At 36.6% G+C, this 19,452-nt stretch overlaps 1 protein-coding gene across 1 annotated transcript in view; it reads left to right on the top strand.

Moving 5' to 3' along the window:
• LOC145681632 (uncharacterized) overlaps positions 1–6,294 on the top strand; it is a 163,065-nt gene extending 156,771 nt beyond the window's left edge. Inside the window, exon 6 of the mRNA XM_081753248.1 lies at positions 5,802–6,294. Within this exon, the coding sequence (XP_081609374.1) occupies positions 5,802–5,911 (110 nt within the window). The 3' untranslated portion in view covers positions 5,912–6,294. The remainder of the gene's footprint in view (positions 1–5,801) is intronic.
• Positions 6,295–19,452: the final 13,158 nt, after the last annotated feature.

Below are 19,452 nucleotides of genomic sequence, written 5' to 3'. Positions count from 1 at the left end.
GACAGGTCCTCTCTTCTTAAAGAGCAATATAATTATTACTATAACTTATTATGTGAATATTATAAAGAACTTGCTCAAGGAGTAGACGTACTTCCTCGTATTAAGGAAATTAAGGCACTCCTACTAACTTTACATCGTAAAAAGAATCAAGGTTTTTTCACGAGAGGCAAAACGACAATGCTTCAGCATGAAGTTGCCTCTTTACATACAGTTAGCCGTGAAAGGCGAAGAGGTAAACAAAACCTTATTTCCAAGGTCACTTTTCCTAACGGTGACGTTCACGAGCATGATCGCGTACTCTCAGCTCTGTATGATGCATACCAGAACCTATATTCCCCCGCTCCAACCCAATCCTCTGAACCTTGCTTCGAACATCCGATCGGTTCTATCACCCCGGAGGCTCGTAACATCCTCAATGAGCCCTTTACAGAACGCGAAGTTCGCCAAGCTATTTTTGCGGGGAAGTTAAACAAATCTCCGGGACCTGATGGTCTTACACTAGAATTTTACCGCCAATTTCACAGCATTCTCACGCCTTTTCTTACAGAAATGTATAACGAACTCCGAGTCACACCCACGTGGAGCTCTTCTTTTACGGCTGACATTATGGTACTTGTACCTAAACATGCAGATACGCATGATTTTGATAATTTTAGACCGATTACCCTCCTTAATGTTGATCAGAAAATTTTGTCACGTTGTCTTGCCTCTCGTTTAGAACCGTTTTTAAATCAGGTCTTACATAATGATCAGTATGGCTTAAAGCATACCAAACCTATGTACTTAGCATTAAGTAATATACGAGAAGGTATTCATTGGTGTCAGAAAACTAGTTCTCCACAGGCAGCTATATTAGCTCTTGATTTCCATAAGGCATTTGATAGGTTGTCACATGATTATATGTTTACAGTACTTGCAAAATATGGTTTCGGAGACAGTTTTCTTAATTTGATTAAATTTCTTTATACTCAACGATATGTAAAATTAAAAGTTAATGGTGCACTTACAAATCCCATCAATGTACGTCGAGGCATTGCACAAGGCTGCCCCCTGTCTTCCATTCTGTATAGCTTGGTTCTCGTGCCCTTTCTTTTAAAACTGGAACAACGCATTCAAGGTATACAGATTGGTGCAACAACCTTAAAATTACAAGCATTCGTCGATGATATACATTGTTTTCTTAACAGTCCACAAGAACTGTCACGTGTTGAAAATCTCATATCGAACTATGAGCGCATTTCAGGTGCTGTTCTGAATAAACAAAAGTCACGCCTGATGTGTATAAATCCGGCTGACCAACACGTGTATTTTTCTACGATTTCTTGTACTGATCGCATCAAAATCTTAGGTGTAACTTGGCAACGTCGCATAGCAGAAACTATAGAATACAATTTTCATACCACAACATGTACTTTGGTTGCACTCATTCACCAAAGTAAAGCCCGGCATGTAAGTCTTGCAGGCCGAGTTTACCTGTTAAATGTTTTTATTTTTAGTCGTCTTTGGTTTTTGACACAATTATTTTCCTTGCCGAAGAAATACCTCAGTGTGATACGAAAACACACAGGGCAACTGCTGTGGCATAATCACTGCCTAAGAGTAAGTCACGAGACTGTGTTTATCAAAAGGTGCTGGCGGCCTCGGTCTTAAAAATATTCAACTTCAGAGCTACTCACTGTTACTGAATCGCGTGTGTCAAACATTATGTTTATATTCCGACTCCCTTTCCAGCAAGGCTTTGTGTGTAACATTACGTCATATTCAGCTACAAGCTCCCCTGCATACACAACCATGGGCTAGCATTGTGCCATACCTAAAGGACGTATTTATTGATATTAGCTACTCGCTTCTCGCACGGAGTCACCTTGAAGACCTTTCCGTAAAGCAATTATATGATCAATTTCACTCTATCACAGCTTCTGTTCCCCGTATAGCAGAACATTACCCAATGAAAAACTGGACGCAAATCTGGGCGAACATTAATGCACCGATATTGTCCCCTGCCCTGCAATATCTGTGGTACAGTGTTGTTCATAATATATACCCTACAAACGGGAGACTCTATGAATTGGGTATCCGCAGCCTCTCTTTCTGCGGCACCTGTCATGCTCTCGATACTTTACAACACCGGCTCGATAGTTGTTCGAAGAACGTTACAATTTGGTCTCACTATCAAAAAATTATTGCCCGTATATATCGAACAACTCCTTCTACTATCACTTATCCGTCACTAATGTTATTTCCTGATTATCACTTTTATCCTTGTACTAAACATAATGCAATTCTGTGGATCACGTCCCATACTATAGATATTATTTTATGTAATGATTTTAATGGTAATGTGACTTTGTACATCCATCAACTTTTGTTACGCATGCACACTATTGCATTTCCAATTCGTAAACAAAAGTTTGCTAATTTTCTTGCAGCAATTTATTAATGTGTCCATTGTATGTTTGTTTACGCTTTCTGATGTAATTGGCTGCTAAGAGTACAACTTTTGTTTGTTTATTGATTCTGATGTAATCGATCGATAACAGTACAATAAAGTATTTAAAAAAATCGGTAGAGCGCACACTCTTGGATTCAAGGGTTGCGAGTTCGAATCTTTTCTAAGTCAAAAGATTTTTTTCCGATACAATTCTTGAGATGGAAATGTTTCTCTCTTCACCTTTATCTCGTAATTCTGAATAGAGATGTTTGGATGTGAAAGAAAAAGTATACTAGGATATAAGAAAAGAAAGATAAATTACATGATACCTTCTGCAATTATTAACTATATTTTCACCTATCTAGGACGTTCCTAAAAAGTTCAGACTTCTAGACCTCCTTTTCGCTCTCTTACGTGTCCTTTAACTAATTTCTACAATTACTTAGTGAGTCACATATACATATATTACAAATGTCTTATCTCTTTCTCTTCTCTCTACATCATGACTGGAGATGAATATTTTGATAATAGATTAGAGACACGATTTTACAAAATAATACGATCTGCGATATCAGTGATACATATTGTGGTGTTTAACTTAACATATAAAACAATAAATAGAAAAACTGAGAATACGAATCTTTTCGTGCACTGATGCTTCAAATCTGTGTCTTTACTCCCTATACCTATGTTAATTCCCTAGTCAAAATAAAAACTCTTCAAAATTAATCAAAAATTCTTATACAACCATCCCTTCCTTGGAGTACTGTGCGGTCACATAGAAGTCACTGCGATGTAAAGGCACTTCTGGCGACGAGGATACATTGGATTGTAAAAGCGTCTACTCAATCAAAGATTTGGCTGCAAAAATATATGTACGAAAAACTAGAGCAAGCGTGCGCCAAGGAAGAAAAGAGGTAAATAAAGTTTGCGGAAGTCGTCTGCGAGCGCCTACAATTTAATTATAAGTCCATTGTTCACTTGGTAAGACTCCAAAAGTCAACCTGGATAACCTGCCGCAAGGTTCAATCCCATGTGACTTCTCAAATGATTTCGTCCAACACTACCCAAGACACGTCGAAATTTGCTGTTTCTACTACTACTACTACTACTACTACTACTACTACTACTATTACTTATTATTATTATTATTATTATTATTATTATTATTATTATTATTATTATTATTATTATTTTATTATAGATTTGAGAAATAAATAATGTGTACTCCAATATCGAAAGGTCACGCACGATGAGCAAAAATGTCAGAACAAAGAGAGCGCGAGGGCATGAAGTATGCAGGGTTTAAGGAGAGAGGCGTATAAAGAAGATTTAAAAGATTCAGAAGCTCTGGTGTACGCAGATGACAACTCGCACGGCACACAAATGTTAAAATTCATTCAATCCACTCGGAAGCAGTAAACATTACGCTCTGAAAGGATCGGGTCTGGTCAAGGTCCAACCCGACCCGACCCATGACCCGAGTAGTTTTGACCGGAATTCTCTGACTGGTTCCTTTGAGAACACTAAAAACAGCTTCAGTTTAGGTATTTCCATGAAATGCATACAAATCATATGGACATATAGAGGATTAGTAAATAGTCATTGCGTATGCCAGGAGTACCCTATCTTTATAATATTGTCTCTCACTCCTTAAATCAGGCATATTCCTACTTCATGTCGCCGACTTCTTTTTGTTTTGATAACATACGTGGTTAGCGTGTGAATACTCTTGTGGTTATGTGTGGTGTAGTATTCAATATTTGTTTCTCAAATCAATAATAATAATAATAATAATAATAATAATAATAATAATAATAATAATAATAATAATAACATTTTGAGTACAAAGAAGTTGTAATTTCCAAGTAAGTTGTGTATTTAACAACGGCTTCTGGATTTTAACCATTTCTGCTATCCAAATTTTATCACAATTTTAATTTTTTTTGCATTTCTAATTGTTTCCAGGCAATATAGCCAAAACATCTGAATCTGAGTAAAGGCACAAAATAAGGTGGGAAGATGGTCTTCATGCTTGACCGCTTGTGCTCTCAAAGCTTTCTTCCCCATGCTAACTAATTGCTATGTGCATCATGATTTGATGGGAAAGTGACAGCGAACGCTAGGCATAGCATTTTCTACAATAAGCAGTAGCGTGGATAAGTGTTATCTAATCCTTATCAACATCTGTAACTGAAAAATGAATTTCACCAAAGTATACAGTAAGATTGTTGCTTCGCAAGTCGTGGTCGAAGTGAATGTAATCAACAGGGATCACGTACCGTTGTCAAAAAGCGGATGCAAGCGAATATAAAACTTACTTGAACTCATTTCGAAATGTTTCTGCGAGGCGTACGATTCCGAAGCGGAGTTTACTTCATCATACATGTTTTCATAATGTGGTCCAATTCAGTTCATCAATTTTGCATACAACCGCTGCTACCTTCCCACCAGATTCTATTTTATCGCGACGAAGATTTGATCAAGTAACGCATATTTATAAGATGGATTTTTAGACGGTCTAGTTTGGAAAATTTTCAAGTAGCTAGACTGCACCCTTTGCAATATAACATTGATACAAAAGAAACAAAAAAATGCCCCTCTATTTTAATTTTTGTGTCAATTTGCATAACTAAAATAATTGGAAAAAATATTGCAAATGCAAAGGTTGGTACCTCTGTGCATGGAATGGTTTCATAACGAAAATGGAGTAAAATTTGTGCGTACGTATATTTCGGGTTTCATAATCATGTAGCATGAACTGATTCACTTTACTTATTTAATGAAACTGACGACTTCTTTCTTGAAATATGGAAAATCAAAACCATATATATATATATATATATATATATATATATATATATATATATATATATATATATATATATATGTGTGTGTGTGTGTGTGTGTGTGTGTGTGTGTGTACCTGCGCCAAGTTCTCCTTTTAACAACAGAATTAGAAGCATTGAAACTAACAGAGGCAAGTATAATAAATGAAATGATGCAATGAATAACGGGAAGGAAAACATTTAAGAGCTTTTCAAGAAATGTTGGTGTTACAGCATATATAACTGGTTAGTTTCTGAAACTATGTTTATCAAACCGTTTCTGTGTTAATACAACAGAATAAACTACTCGTTCTGCACATTCGTTCTGCATTTAGCAACATATTGCAATATGGTGCAAATTAGTTGCACCTGGTTAGTCTTGTAATTATTATGCATATATTTTTGAATCTTTAGATATATGTTTGATAATCCTTCTACATAGTTCTGCCACGAATGGCGTTGCAAAGTAAGCACTCGATATTTTCAATCTTATGTTGTATTACAATATTTGTACTTATCATTTATAATTCTTCATTTCTCAGCTATATCTGGTTATTCAGCTGTGGTTGTATTTAGCTTCTATAAGGAACTTGAATCACCAGAGACATCAAATAAAGCTGGAGAACAGGAAAACGCTATTCAGATATACTAGTACCAGAAGGAACTTCGGTAGAAGAAGACAATACGGAAGACCACCAAGAATCCAATCAATGAGTATTGAAATTTTCGTTCTTTTATCACAGTTCAAAATTAATGGAACACACATCTTAATAAGAAACAGATCTTTCAGTCTTATGTAGTTGCTATAATTAGTTGTTTTGGCTAGTCCTATAGTGCAAAGAACACCAATCGACTATAGATTTTTAATGTTCTAATTTACTGTATAAAATCAAAATATGAACAACAGCTTTACTATTTCCTTTCCTTTTATTATTATTTCATTACATTCGTGTCTAATACGGGAAGTTTACTACCATGACACCTGTACAAAATGACTACTAGTAATAAAATATATTATGTTTTAAATCCTTATAATCTCGTAATTTATTCATGTAAAACATTTTTTTTAAATGAATGTTGTTGGCATCTTCTTTTCTAATAATTTGAAACACAGCTATCTCAGCCAATGTTGCCAGGTAGAAAAAAATGTTTATATATGTTCAGTAAAATATTTGCAAAAGCCCATAATTTTATTACAATTATTACAGAACTGCTTGTAACAAGTTTGATACTTGCCTACCTTTATTAATGCATGAATACAGTATGCCTACTTGACAGGTAATGTGCCAAAGAAGTGCGTTTTCAGCATTATGACACCTTGGTACTTTTATGCCTGTGACAAGGAAGGGTCGGAGTGGTTATCACGTAAATCCATTGCGTATATAGCACATCTGAAAGAACATGATGACCAAAGTTTAAAGCAGTGTTATCAGTAAATATATTATCAGTTGGCAAAGCTGATTCACATTTGAGGCGATTATATATGGCTTTCGTTTTGGATGAACTTATTAGTAACGATGAATGTCTGAAGCCAAACTATGATGTCACCAAATAAAACTATTGTAAACCTATTACAAAGTACCAATATTTCAAATGACATTTTGTCAGCATATTGCATAATTCATATCCTCTAGGGTGAGGCAGCGCTAAGAAGAGCTCTGACAACTCTCACATGCGATCTAGCGTGATTGCCTAATTTATCTTGAGTAAAAGTACAATTTAATAACGGGCACTTTAGTGGGAAAAGAATCAACTATGTATTACAACAAAATATTATCAAAAATCGTGCCTGACCAAAGTATTATTTAAAAGAAAGACAGAAACTAATGAGTTAAGAATGTTTACTACTATGGCCTTATACAGAACCGTTTTGACCAATGATTAGCGTCAAACTAAACGCATAACTACTGCAGGGAACATATTTTAGTTGAACTCTTTATAGGGAAATAAACACTAATCAAAAAGACTGCTTAAGATCCATAATGTTATATATATTTTTTTTATTATTGAAAACTACTTACGATAGAGAATGGTTTTCAATTGTAGGTAGTAAAGCTTCCGTCACTCCAGCGACGTCTTTCGGACCAGGTTCATAATTTATGAGGGGTAGGGAAAAATGCAACCTATGGAAGCCCCCGCCGTTCGAGACGGCACAATTTAAGACAACATTTTATTACTCTGCAACGGTCAAGAGTATCGAGTCACCGTTCGGGTACCATTTATTGTAATCGCTTTATCGTAGTCTGTCATCAGTTGTCCTCCGCGGGAATGGTATTTATCCATTCAGTTTGACGATAGAACTTAAGGGAGGAGGTAGGAGGGGGAGATATATAAAAATAAATAATACTTAGTAACTCGAACCACCGGACCGGTCTCGATCCAATTTTAAACATAAATTAAGTTCGAACATGAGATAATTTTTTCATATTATTAATACTTTGACGATGTAACTTAAAGGAGGGGAAAGACATTTACAAATAGTCGAAAATGACCGATATTAGCATCGAATCTATAGTTTTCGAGGTCGCTGAGATGAACAATGACACTTTCGTTGCCGTGGCCCGCAACATGGGGAGGTGAGGGGATATATAACAATCATCGAAAATGACCAATATCAAGGAAATTCTTTTTGCCCAAGATTTTAGCAATTCCCGAATCGGAAACTTCCGGGGAGCTCCAAAAACGGTCAAATACGGACATTTTCCTATTTCATGCTTTGTACGATACGGACGCTGACCCAAAAATACAAACAGTCCGTGCAAAATACGGACAAATGGCAACCCTAACAATGAGTCGAGAAAGTCTCATGAATTTGGCTATTCTTTCTATCGAAAATAAAATAGCATCTACTTTGGATTTTGATAATATATCTAGTTGAGAGTTTCGCAGCTACCAAAGCAAGGAAGATAGCATTCTGAATGCTGGTGGAACACAGGTTAGTAATAAGGTAGTGCAACTATCGTCGAAAGTAGTTTTATGTTTCAACCTAAGATAATAAAAATACATAAGTTTCAAAAGAATAATAAAAAGCCATTAAGATTTGTCAACTAACTGGTGATGGGTGCTAATGAAAAGTAGGATGGGACAACCCATAGTAGGATTCTGTGCTCACATATTTTATCTATGATATATCCCCAGTTATTCAATATATTCATGATTTTTCGTTACAATATATTCTAATACTAAGTGTGTTATTAGTAAGTGGTAATGGAAACAGTCATAAGCGATACAACATAAATATGACTGAATTATTAAATACAAAATAATATAATCATAAAACAAGTGTGAAATCTGAAAACAATAGTGAAAAAGATAAGGAGGAAACACGCAGAAGAGAAATATATTCTAGCCGTTATTTACTGACAGTTAAGTTTAAAAAAGTGGGTATGTGCATGACCACTGGAGAGAAACAGAATGTTCAAGTGAATGGGGAAGATTGTAGGAAAAAAATATAATCAAATAAACCCAATGTAACGTTAACTCAGACAGGCGAGAAACCATAAATAAACTTAACCATATGAGAAATTGTACAGGAGAAACACCAAAGGCGAGAACCGAACAAGAAAATTCTAAAAGAAACTTAAAGTTTACATTTAGAAATCGCATCGGTTATATTATTATTTGAATTTTTTCAATAACAGCTCATTGTTACATTTTGTACGTAAATTTGACTATAAATTGGTATTATTAATACCATTACTTCCACTATTCCATACGTTTAAACTAGGATAGTATAACTTAGGTGAAGGGTAAATTCTGGATTCTTTGTTGTTACGTTTTGTTTGTTCTTAAGATTATGCTATTTTTGTCGTGGGTTGTAGTTTCCGTTACCCTAACACCTCTAATCCTTCTTCTAACATGTCACTTGTTTAAAAATGAATAAAAAAAGAAAAAAAAATACAATGATAGTCCTGGTCCGGTTTTATTTTTAGATACCAGCCTGAAGGCGGTTCTGAGCAATAAAAAAGTAGACAGGGATGCTGAATGTCACCCCCATTTATTTAATATGTCTCAAATTAAGATGGTTTAAACACACACACCAACAGGAAAGGGGGTTGGGGGAATAAACAGAAAAAATGATTATGCAAATGAATGTCAAAATAGCAATGTATAAATCATGATTGTTCGAGAAGGGGCCCTGATCTACTTCACTGGCCCCTGGCTTCAGTTTGCCTTACGCAGCCACTGCAATTCTGTGTAAAAATTTAGCTTCACATCAGTTCATACTTCTTCTGAACAATAATAGAAAATGAAAATTATATGAATAAAGATTTAGATCATATTCAAAACTCCCGTTTTCCCCTTTGGTGAGAAAATTGAAGATATACTTATAAATTTGTAAATCTCAGAATGCTGTAGCCGACTGAATTGCGTGCGTCGACACTAATGAAGTTAGTGATGAGAATTTTCACCGACAAAAGTGAAATATTAAGTTAAATTGAACCTAAGTGCTTAAAATTAAAGGCAATTTTCTTGCGAGTATAATTTTTGTGCGCTCTTCAATTATGAAATTACAAAGGATTTATATATATAGTTAGATAGATAGATAGATAGATAGATAGATAGATAGATAGATAGATAGATAAAGGCGATTACCATTGTTGCACCTACTACACTCCGCAGAATAGTGGCCACCACTAGAAAAACGTTAAATATATTGGTTTCTAAGTGCGAATGTTGCCGAAAAAATTCCGAGTTTCAGAAAAAGTCATCATTTTTCATTTTATAGGTAAAGTGGAATCCCCTCATGTTATACGATTATGAAACCCGAAATATACGGTCCCACAAATTTTAATCCATTATGTTTATGAAACATTCAATTCACAGGGGTACCAACCTTTGGCTTTGCAAAACTTCTTATCGTTTGTTTTAGTTATTCAAAACGACCGAGAGCAATCTAGCAGATGAAAGAAGAGGGACTATATATATTTTTGTTTCTTTTGTTTTCTTTTCTGGAGTTTTACTGGTATTTAACGTTATTCTCCCCCTTCTCTATCTCTTACAAGCTTTGATTTATTCGAAAGTAATTGAGATATAATGGAATCTTCTACTAGTGAGTGATATCTCAGGAGATATACATCTTTATGCGGAAAAACGGTTTAGGTTGAGCAAAAGCCCCAACCAAAATTTTGAAAGTTGACGCCTGATGGAGAACAAGAAGGAGACCAAAACAAATGAAATTGTGTACAGATATTGTATACGTAAAATCAGGGAATACTTGTCTCTTATTTTCCTGAAAGAGAAAAAAAACTTCTAGACGGGGCACACAGACCCCTCGAAACATTTGATCACACAATATCAAAATGTGTAATAAGTGTAATTCAATAGTACCTAAAGCATATTATGATAATTTCAATGAAACTCAATTTAGAGAGAATACGCAAAAAAAAAGCGAATAGGTTTTTTATTTTGTACGGAAAAACGGTTCGGAAACAAACGCTTCCACCCAAAATTCTGTAATTTGCCACCCAAATGATAGCAAGAAGTGGGTTGAAGAAAATGAACTTGTGTACAGATATTTTAGACGTAAAATCAGGGAATATGGCTCTCGTACTTTCCTGAAAAACTACTTGTGACTGGGACGCAGACCCTTCCAAACATTTGATCATGAAATAACAAAATTTTTAAGTGTAATTTAAAAGTACAAGCACATGCAGAACTTAAACAAATTGCACACCGCCTATCCAGTTCCTTTTCTCTTCTCACGCCGAAGGAAGTAGATCTTCTACTAACTTTCGTTGGATGTATATAGCTACCATTGTCTCCTATGTTTCTAACGCGGGAGTTAACGACGAATATTAGTTGAAAATAAAGTTATTGTTTGCAGTTATAAACTTTATTCTGAAATACAGAAACATAGTGTAAATTACTTCATGGTTTTAGCAACTTGGTTTTACAGAAACGTAATCGAACAAATTATTATAATATATAGTATTTTAAACGCCTTTAACTTCATAATTACAAGTCTGGAAATGGGAATTCCGCACGGGACAAATAGATCTATCTAGACTAGATAGGATATGGAGATGTCATACAGATCCATCTCGGTCACATGGGATGCCCATTTTCTTTTTACCTATTTCTTGATTTATACAGAACAAAATCGACATGAAATTTGGCTTCTACATCGATGGCTACATTGGCTTTTCAAAAACAAAACCAAACAAAACTTGCACTATATTTTACTCTATAAGATTGCACTATAGGATTCTATCTGGAACCCATAACTGGATAATGTGGGTTCAAATACGTAGAACAACATCAAACGTTTCATACATGGAGCGTTTTGGGACAGAAGTATGGCAAATGGGCATGGTACTGAGGAGGTTATAAAATGTTCGTTAATATCGAATAACTACCCGTGATCAGGTAATTGTATGGAAACAATAAAAGTAAGGATGGGTACCAATTCAATTTCGACCCTTAACGTTATCTTCAAGGTTAAACTTGGAATAATCGGGAATAAAATTTTAATTAATGTATATATATATATATATATATATATATATATATATATATATATATATATTGTTACTGAATAGTTAGTATATATAAATGGTTACAATAGAAATACATATATAGTTAATATATAAATAACAACTGAAATAGTTAAATAGATACTGATACTTTTAATACCATATATTCACTCGAAACTAAGTAACGGTATTCAAACAGAAAAAGAAATGAGGATACCAGCTGCAATTTTACCCCCTAATGTTACGTTGAAGATAGAGAAATAACTTTGTTGTTGAGACACTCAACCCAAACCTTATCCTTACCTAACTTTAATTTCAAAGTCTTAAGAGGGAATATCGGGAAATTACACTACTAATGCTTTTTACCCCCGTCTTTCAGCACGAAAAAATTTACACTAAAAGTAGCATGGGGTCAAATTTGACCCCACTTACAAAACACAACTATACAAATAATATTACGACTAGAAGTAATGTTTATTTATCCAGACATCTTTACTAAAGAATGTGGACAACGTTTTCATTATGTTTCAATATCCGTGTTACTTTTTTTCATTATAAATGTTTTTTATGTACACTCGTCTTCAGCACATTGCACAAGAGTATTTGTTATTTCTGTAATTGTTCCTTTGCAGTTCTATTTAATCATTCTTGCACACGTGGCACGTTATAAGATTTTTGCCATGCCGTTTGCAATTAACATTGCTGCACTTGATGCAGAATGTGGTGTGTTTCTTGTCCTTCGCTTGTGGGCACAGGTAACACTGCCCGTGCTTTCAGGAAACGGGAGAACCCCGAGAAAACCCACGCAGACGGTGTTTGTCCACCACAAAGTTCATTTGGCGGGGGCAGGGATCGAACCCGGGACCCCAAGCACAAGAGGTGAACGCTCTATCAGAGTCACCGCAGCCCCCTCTGTTCAACTTTGTTGTAAGGGATTGCTTGTTATCCTCATACCACAGCTCTCGATGACTTTCTTCATTTCCTGTGTGGTTTGCTGGGCCGAAGGTCATTCGTATTCATTCGTATGGCTTGGCAAGCATATTCGTATTCTTTATGCTTTGCATTGCGTATGGGGTGATCGGGCGAAAAGAGAATTATTTGAGAAAGACTTACCTTCGGTCTTTTTCTTTCTTCATGCGAAGTCTGGTGGTTTTCAATGAAGATTATATTGGCATTGAGAGCTGCACTGTCTAGAATCTCATAGAACAGACTCATAGGACATCGGTTGGTCCTTCGTGTCGTTGTGAAAGAGCACACTTCTGATCGTAGCTGTCAACTGCTCCCTTGTTCTTGTTGTAGAAGTGGTTGATCTCATCTTTACCATTGTACTAATCTCTTTTGCATTCCGGATGTTTCGCTTTTGCGTAATGGACAGCAACGTGATACGATTAGCATTATCAAATGCATACTGCACTTTCCCTTCTTCAGTTTTTGCAAGGAAAGACAGTAGTGTGTATCTCTTGTTTTCCTTCATAGTTCCGTCCAGTGCAGGCCCCGTGACTTGAGTTTATTGGCCAACGGAATTGATATGTAATAATTGTCCTTTGTAATGTTCTGATTGGTTCTATCAACTACTACTATCAAGTCGTGTACAGCTTGAGTAGGAACTGACAAACCAGGATTGTGAGTACCTTTACGTATATACACTTTGGAACACAATGAGTAGAAAGTCGAGCTACTAGCTAACACGTACCCTTTTATTCCATATTTACTGGTCTTTTTCGGCATATATTATTTGAAGCTGCGTCTTACTCGAAACCCTTACAAAGATTTATCCATGGTACACCCAGTACAAGGCATGTAATCTGTTTTGCAGTAGTTCAGAAACTTCCCTGATTGGTGCCAATTTATCAATAGCCCCACGCTAGTCTCGCGTAGTCCCGTCATGGAATCTCAAGCAGTAAAGGTGAAATAAGAAGGGCTTCGGACACATAGCTGAAATGGAGATCGGTTTTAGAGTGCCATCCATTGCCCAAATGCTTGATACACTTTCTTTTGAACTTTTAGTTACACCGAGAAAAATTAATACCCCGAAAAGTGTTGTAGCTTTTTAGTTCTTCTTAAACAGTCTCGGAGGTGAATCCGCATTTACCCTTGTACTTGGTTTTCACAGGTTCAATTTTCTGGTTTGTACATTTCACAATCACAGATATAATTGAGGAAGACATGAGCAGCGATAAAGATCTCGGCGATGCCTTGGCAAAGGCTTGTGAACTGGATACAAATACTGATGCTGTCCATCTGGCGCGCGCTGCCCAAATTGTGCGACGCCACATCTTCGGAGATGACAATGTGTTCAACGAATTTCGTCCAGAGTGTCAACAGGAGTCCGTGCCGTCCGTGTTGCTTGCTCTAGTCACTATGATATTAGAAGGAACAAGTATGAAAGACCTTAGAGAAAGCACTACACAAGCTGCACTGTCTATCAACCAACTCCTCAAATCCAATTGTGTGAAGCACCGAAGAACAGACATAAGCAGTACGTCTCGACCAGTCCGGTACGTCACCACGCAGGTGACGCCACTTCCTATTTATATCGGACTCATGCTACGCGCACACACTCGTGAAAGGAGCTAGCCGACAAGCTGTCATATATGGGAATTTCTATTTCCTACGACCGAGTCCTGTCCTTCTCCGCACAGTTAGGAAACAGGGCCTGCCGCCTCTACCATCAGAAGCAAGTAGTCTCCCCTCCCAAGATGAGAGGCAAAGTCTTCACCACAGCCGTAGTAGACAACATCAACCATAATCCAAGTACTACGACCTGAAAACAGTAATTTCATGGGGCTGCTATTTCGCTGGTGCAACATCCTGCCTTCCATGGAGCTGGTGTTGACCGCTGCATCAGTATCCTCGGAGGGTCGAACGAAAGAGGCTTCAAATCAGTTGACCGTTTGCCACAATACTATACAGACGTTCCACCCGTCAACAGCAGCATCAAGAACACGCAGGTATCGGTTACGAACGTGACATAACTGACAGGCAGCAGAGGCCTCAAGCAACATATTGAAACAGAATATCTTTGGCTAAAACACACCCAATTATCCGTAAAATAAAGTTTTCCATTAGAAAACACTTCATGGGCTGCATACCACACAAGTCTACAGTCCAGTAACACAAGTCGGGCTATCTGTCCCACCTCACTACTCCCACTCTTCCTGGAGAGTGCCCATACCGTCGCTATGATCAAGCACTCTATGGATGTCGTCAGGAACGCAGTGGAACATCTTAACCCTGACCAGATTCCAGTGCTCAAATGCGACCAACCGCTTTTTGCATTGGCAAAGCAAATCCAATGGAAGTGGCCACAGATCTACGGTGAAGAGAAGTTCGTCATCCTCTTCGGAGGTCTTCATATCGAGATGGCAGCACTGATAGACCATTGGTAACTTGTTGCGAGGGAGCGGATGGGTGCAAGCACTGGATGAGGAAGAGATCACCAGTGCCGTGACTGCGAATTCCTTCCTGCGGGTATCACATGTCACTCGAACCAGGAGAGCGCATCAAGTACCAGCAGCAGCCCTCTTCACCCTGTACCAGGACGCATACAACCACTACATTGACCAGTGTAGTAATGCCAGCACCAAGCAGCTAGAGTTCGCAGAGTGGTGCCAGCAAAAGGTGGAGACTTACCCCCAGTTCCACTACTGGGCAACTGTACTAAAATTGGAACTGACGATCTTAGTGTACGTGTGCTCTCTGCGCCAAGCATCATTTGCTGTGTACGTCGATGCCCTCAAAGAACTAGCAGTATAGTTCCATGCATTGGATCACACCAACTGCACGCGCTGGATTCCTGTGCATCTGCGAGACATGGTGAAACTGCCGACTAAACATCCTGAAATCGCCTATGAATTCTTCGCAGGGAATTTCACAGTCGACAAAACGACTAGGTCGTTCCCCGCCATCCCCATCGATCATGTCCACGAACAGAACATTGTAGCTATAAAAGGAGATGGAGGTGCAGTAGGTCTGACTGACAATCCCAGCGCAATGCGACGGTGGATGGTGGCAGGACCAGAGGTTGCCAGGCTTATCGAAGAGTTCCAGGACTCTAACCAAAAGAGTATAAATTTACGTAGAAACATGGATTTAATGCCAATCATTAGTGCACTTAAACACACTAACCACTAACATAAGCACTACCATATTTTGGAATTTATTCAAGATTTTTGGTTTGGGTCCAACTTAAAAATATGAATATCTATACAAATTAACATAGAGACATAGCGTTAAAAGCAATCGTTAGCGCATCTGTACTGCACTCAAACACACTTAGCATTAACGTTAGTGTTACTACATTTTGGAATTTATTCAAAACTTTTGGTGTAGGCCAACTTCAAAAATATCAAACACCATAGAAGCTGTTAGCTTTCTAGAAGCACTAACGGTGCAGTAACTAATGGCACTATTTTATTCGTTAGTGCTAGAAGTGAGGGCAAGTTCAGGCCGACTTTCAAAGAAATTTCATTTTTAGAACCTACAATAATGAAGCACTAACGTTAGCTGCTAGTGAACTAAGAAGCATTTATGATTTACTCACAATTGCACTAGGAAAGGTCATTAGTGCTTATGAATTTGGCGGAAATTTGATTAAATGAAATATTTCCCGTAAATTTCTTACGTGAGTTTTTAACGTGTAATTGGAACTAACTACACTAATAGTGAAACACTAACGAAACTATTTGTTTTGTAGAACGACTAACTATGCACTAATTTTTTCGTAGGTGTTTATAGTGGGGGCTAAGTTCACGCTGTTTCCCAAAGTTATTTTAATTGTAGAACCTATATTAATGAAGCACTAACGTTAGGTGTTGGTGCACTAAGAAGCACTAACGATGCACTAACGAATGGCACTATTCTTTTCGTTAGTGCTTGAAGTGGCTGTAGCAGCGTGAAGTTGCCTCCCAAAACGTTTTTCCTTGAAGCACGTTCACTAATGAAGCACTAACGACGTCCGTGAACTTGCCCTTCACATACGCTGAAACGATGACGACGCTCAATCGTTACTGCATCCTTATTGCTTCTTAGTGCATCAACACCTAACGTAAGTGCTACAATTTTGTAAGTCCTACAAGTAGAAACACATTTGGGGAACAACGTGAACTTGGCTCCCATTTTAAGCACTAACCAGAAAGTAGACCCATATTTATGCATCGTTAACGCTTCTAGAAAATATACACAGTTTCGTAAGTGCTTAAATATTGATGTAACAAAATTCCCATAACAAAATTCATAGGGAAGTTTTCATTGCGTCTAATTTACACCAAAATCAAAAGCACAGATGATCTCTTCTAGCGCAATCGTTAGTGCTTCTTAGTGCATAAACACCTAGCTTACTGCTTTATTAATGTAGGTACTACAAGTAAAAAATCTTGGGGGCAGCGTTCATATGGCACCTTCACTTCAAGAAATAACGGAAACATTAATGGCGTTCTTGATGTTTTTGTAACAGCACTAATTCTGTAAACTAAGCAAAAAATTAGTGCTATACTAAATTACTGCTTACCATACCGAATAGAGAGAGAAATTATGACATCTATAATATCACAAAAATGAGGATTGATTGTTTTCTTTGATGATGCCGCCACTAAATATTTTCGAGTATATTTCGCCTTCTGATAATGGCACTAATTTATTTTTTGTGCGGTATCGTCAGCACTAATTTAACACTAATTTTGTGTATATGTTTCATCTCAATCAGTTGAGTGGGTGGGGCTAGGTTGACGCTAGCTCCACTCGGGTCTCTTTTGCTTTTCTGACGTTTACGTAACGGCACTAATTTTGTGAACTACGACAAAAATTAGTGCTACGCAAGTGCTGACGATATCGCAAAGAAAGAAAATTAGTTCTATGTATCTATCTATTAAAATGCTACAATAGCAATAAAAACGCCTGAGCTCCAACGTCTAACTTTTGATTTCAAACTTTTGATTTACGGTTATTTGTGATTTCACGTTTATGTTAAAGTATGGGTACTTTAAATAAATTATTAAATAGATCCTTTTCATAAACTTTGTTGAGATCATTGTTCAGTTTGTTGTGAAAATGAGAATTAACTTTTTCCTTTGATGATGCCGCCATATTTGATTTTTGAATATATTTAGCCTCTTGATAATAGTACTAATTTTGTTTTTGTGTCGTATCGTCAGCACTAATTTAACTATAACTTCATGTATAGGTTTAGTTTCAATCGGTTGAGTGGGTGAGGCTAGGTTCTCGCTAGCTGCACCCAGATTTTTTTCTTACGTTTATGTAAAAGCACTAATTTTGTAAACTGCCAAAAATTAGTCTAAGTTCGTGCTGACGATACCGCATAGTAAGAAAATTAGAGCTATGTATCTATCTATTATAACGCTACAATAGCAATAAAAACGCCTGAGCCCCAACCTTTAATTTCTGATTTCAAACCTTTGATTTACGGTTATTTGTGATTTCACGTTTATGTTAAAGTATGGGTACTTTAAATAAATTACTTAAATATGTCCTTTTCATAAAGTTTGTTAAGGTCATTGTTCAAAATCTTTGTATTTTAATAAGCCTTATCCAAAATCAATGCAAATTAACTGTGCTTCCTTCTGTAGAGTTCTTTTAAACTATACGTTTGTGGACGTTTATATGTTAGTGGCCAATCTTTTCGACAATGAGATCTCGGAAACTACAGGCTCTAGAAAGATGACGTTTTCACTGATCGATTGGAAATTTTGGGTAGATTGTCCAGTTCTAATTGAATATTTAAAAAACATGGCCATTATTTCTTTGTTAAATATTTAAGGGTACACTGGATGTGTTGAAATTGTAAATCCTGTGAGTTATACATTCCAAAAAAAAACAACATTGTTGTGTGTAGGGGTTGTATATCTCTTAGGAGCTTATTTCCCTTCTAAATTATGATGAAAATCGAAAGGATAACATTTTCTATAATTTAAGATGTATCCTTATTGTTTGGAGTATTTTGCCCAAAAAAACACCATATGCAGCTAACATTATAATTAATTGTGTATGTAATATATTTGCTTATTCCTTACTGCATGCAGGAAAAAAGAAAACACATTATATATGTGTTAGAAAATGGTACCAATTCTAAAACAATTGAAGAATATAAACTTGTAAATCTTTTTCACCATTCATTGACATATTACAATCCCCTTCCTCTTCGTCATTCGAGTATATACTTTTTCTTCTCCACATGAGATCTTCTTTGCCCCACTGACCTAGGGATTGAAAGTGAATTTCAAGCATATTAGAACTTTTCGTGAAGGTGGATTCGAATGGATTTTTTTCCAACAGAAGTCCATTGCAGTAACCACCCATTTGTGAAAATCTAACAACTGATGATTTACAAAATATTTGTCAGTAAAGACGCTTCATGTTCTATTCGACGTTAATGCAAAAAGAAATTATAATTAGTATGCTCATTATTGAAACTAAAACGAAAATTTTGCATTGCCTGAACAACAATTGCTAGGATATGACGTCCAATGTCTCAAACCCTAAACACAAGCTCTGAATTCTCGAATCCGGTAGAAGGCTAACTTCTCGCAAAAGCAACAAGATATTGAAAAACGAATCGAAAAATCTCCCCTTGCCTATTGTTATTACGATGCAGACATATACTAAATTTAAAGTACCTACAACAATTCTAAGTCCAACCGAAAGTACGTTCATATATCGCAAACGTGCTAGATGCTGAAAAATAATCGAAAATTTTCACCTT

This window comes from Thermobia domestica, chromosome 3 (assembly GCF_964235325.1).
Source record: "Thermobia domestica chromosome 3, izTheDome1.hap1.1, whole genome shotgun sequence".
NCBI classification, from domain to species: Eukaryota; Metazoa; Arthropoda; class Insecta; order Zygentoma; family Lepismatidae; genus Thermobia; species Thermobia domestica.
This window is presented reverse-complemented; position numbering and strand designations above follow the sequence as displayed.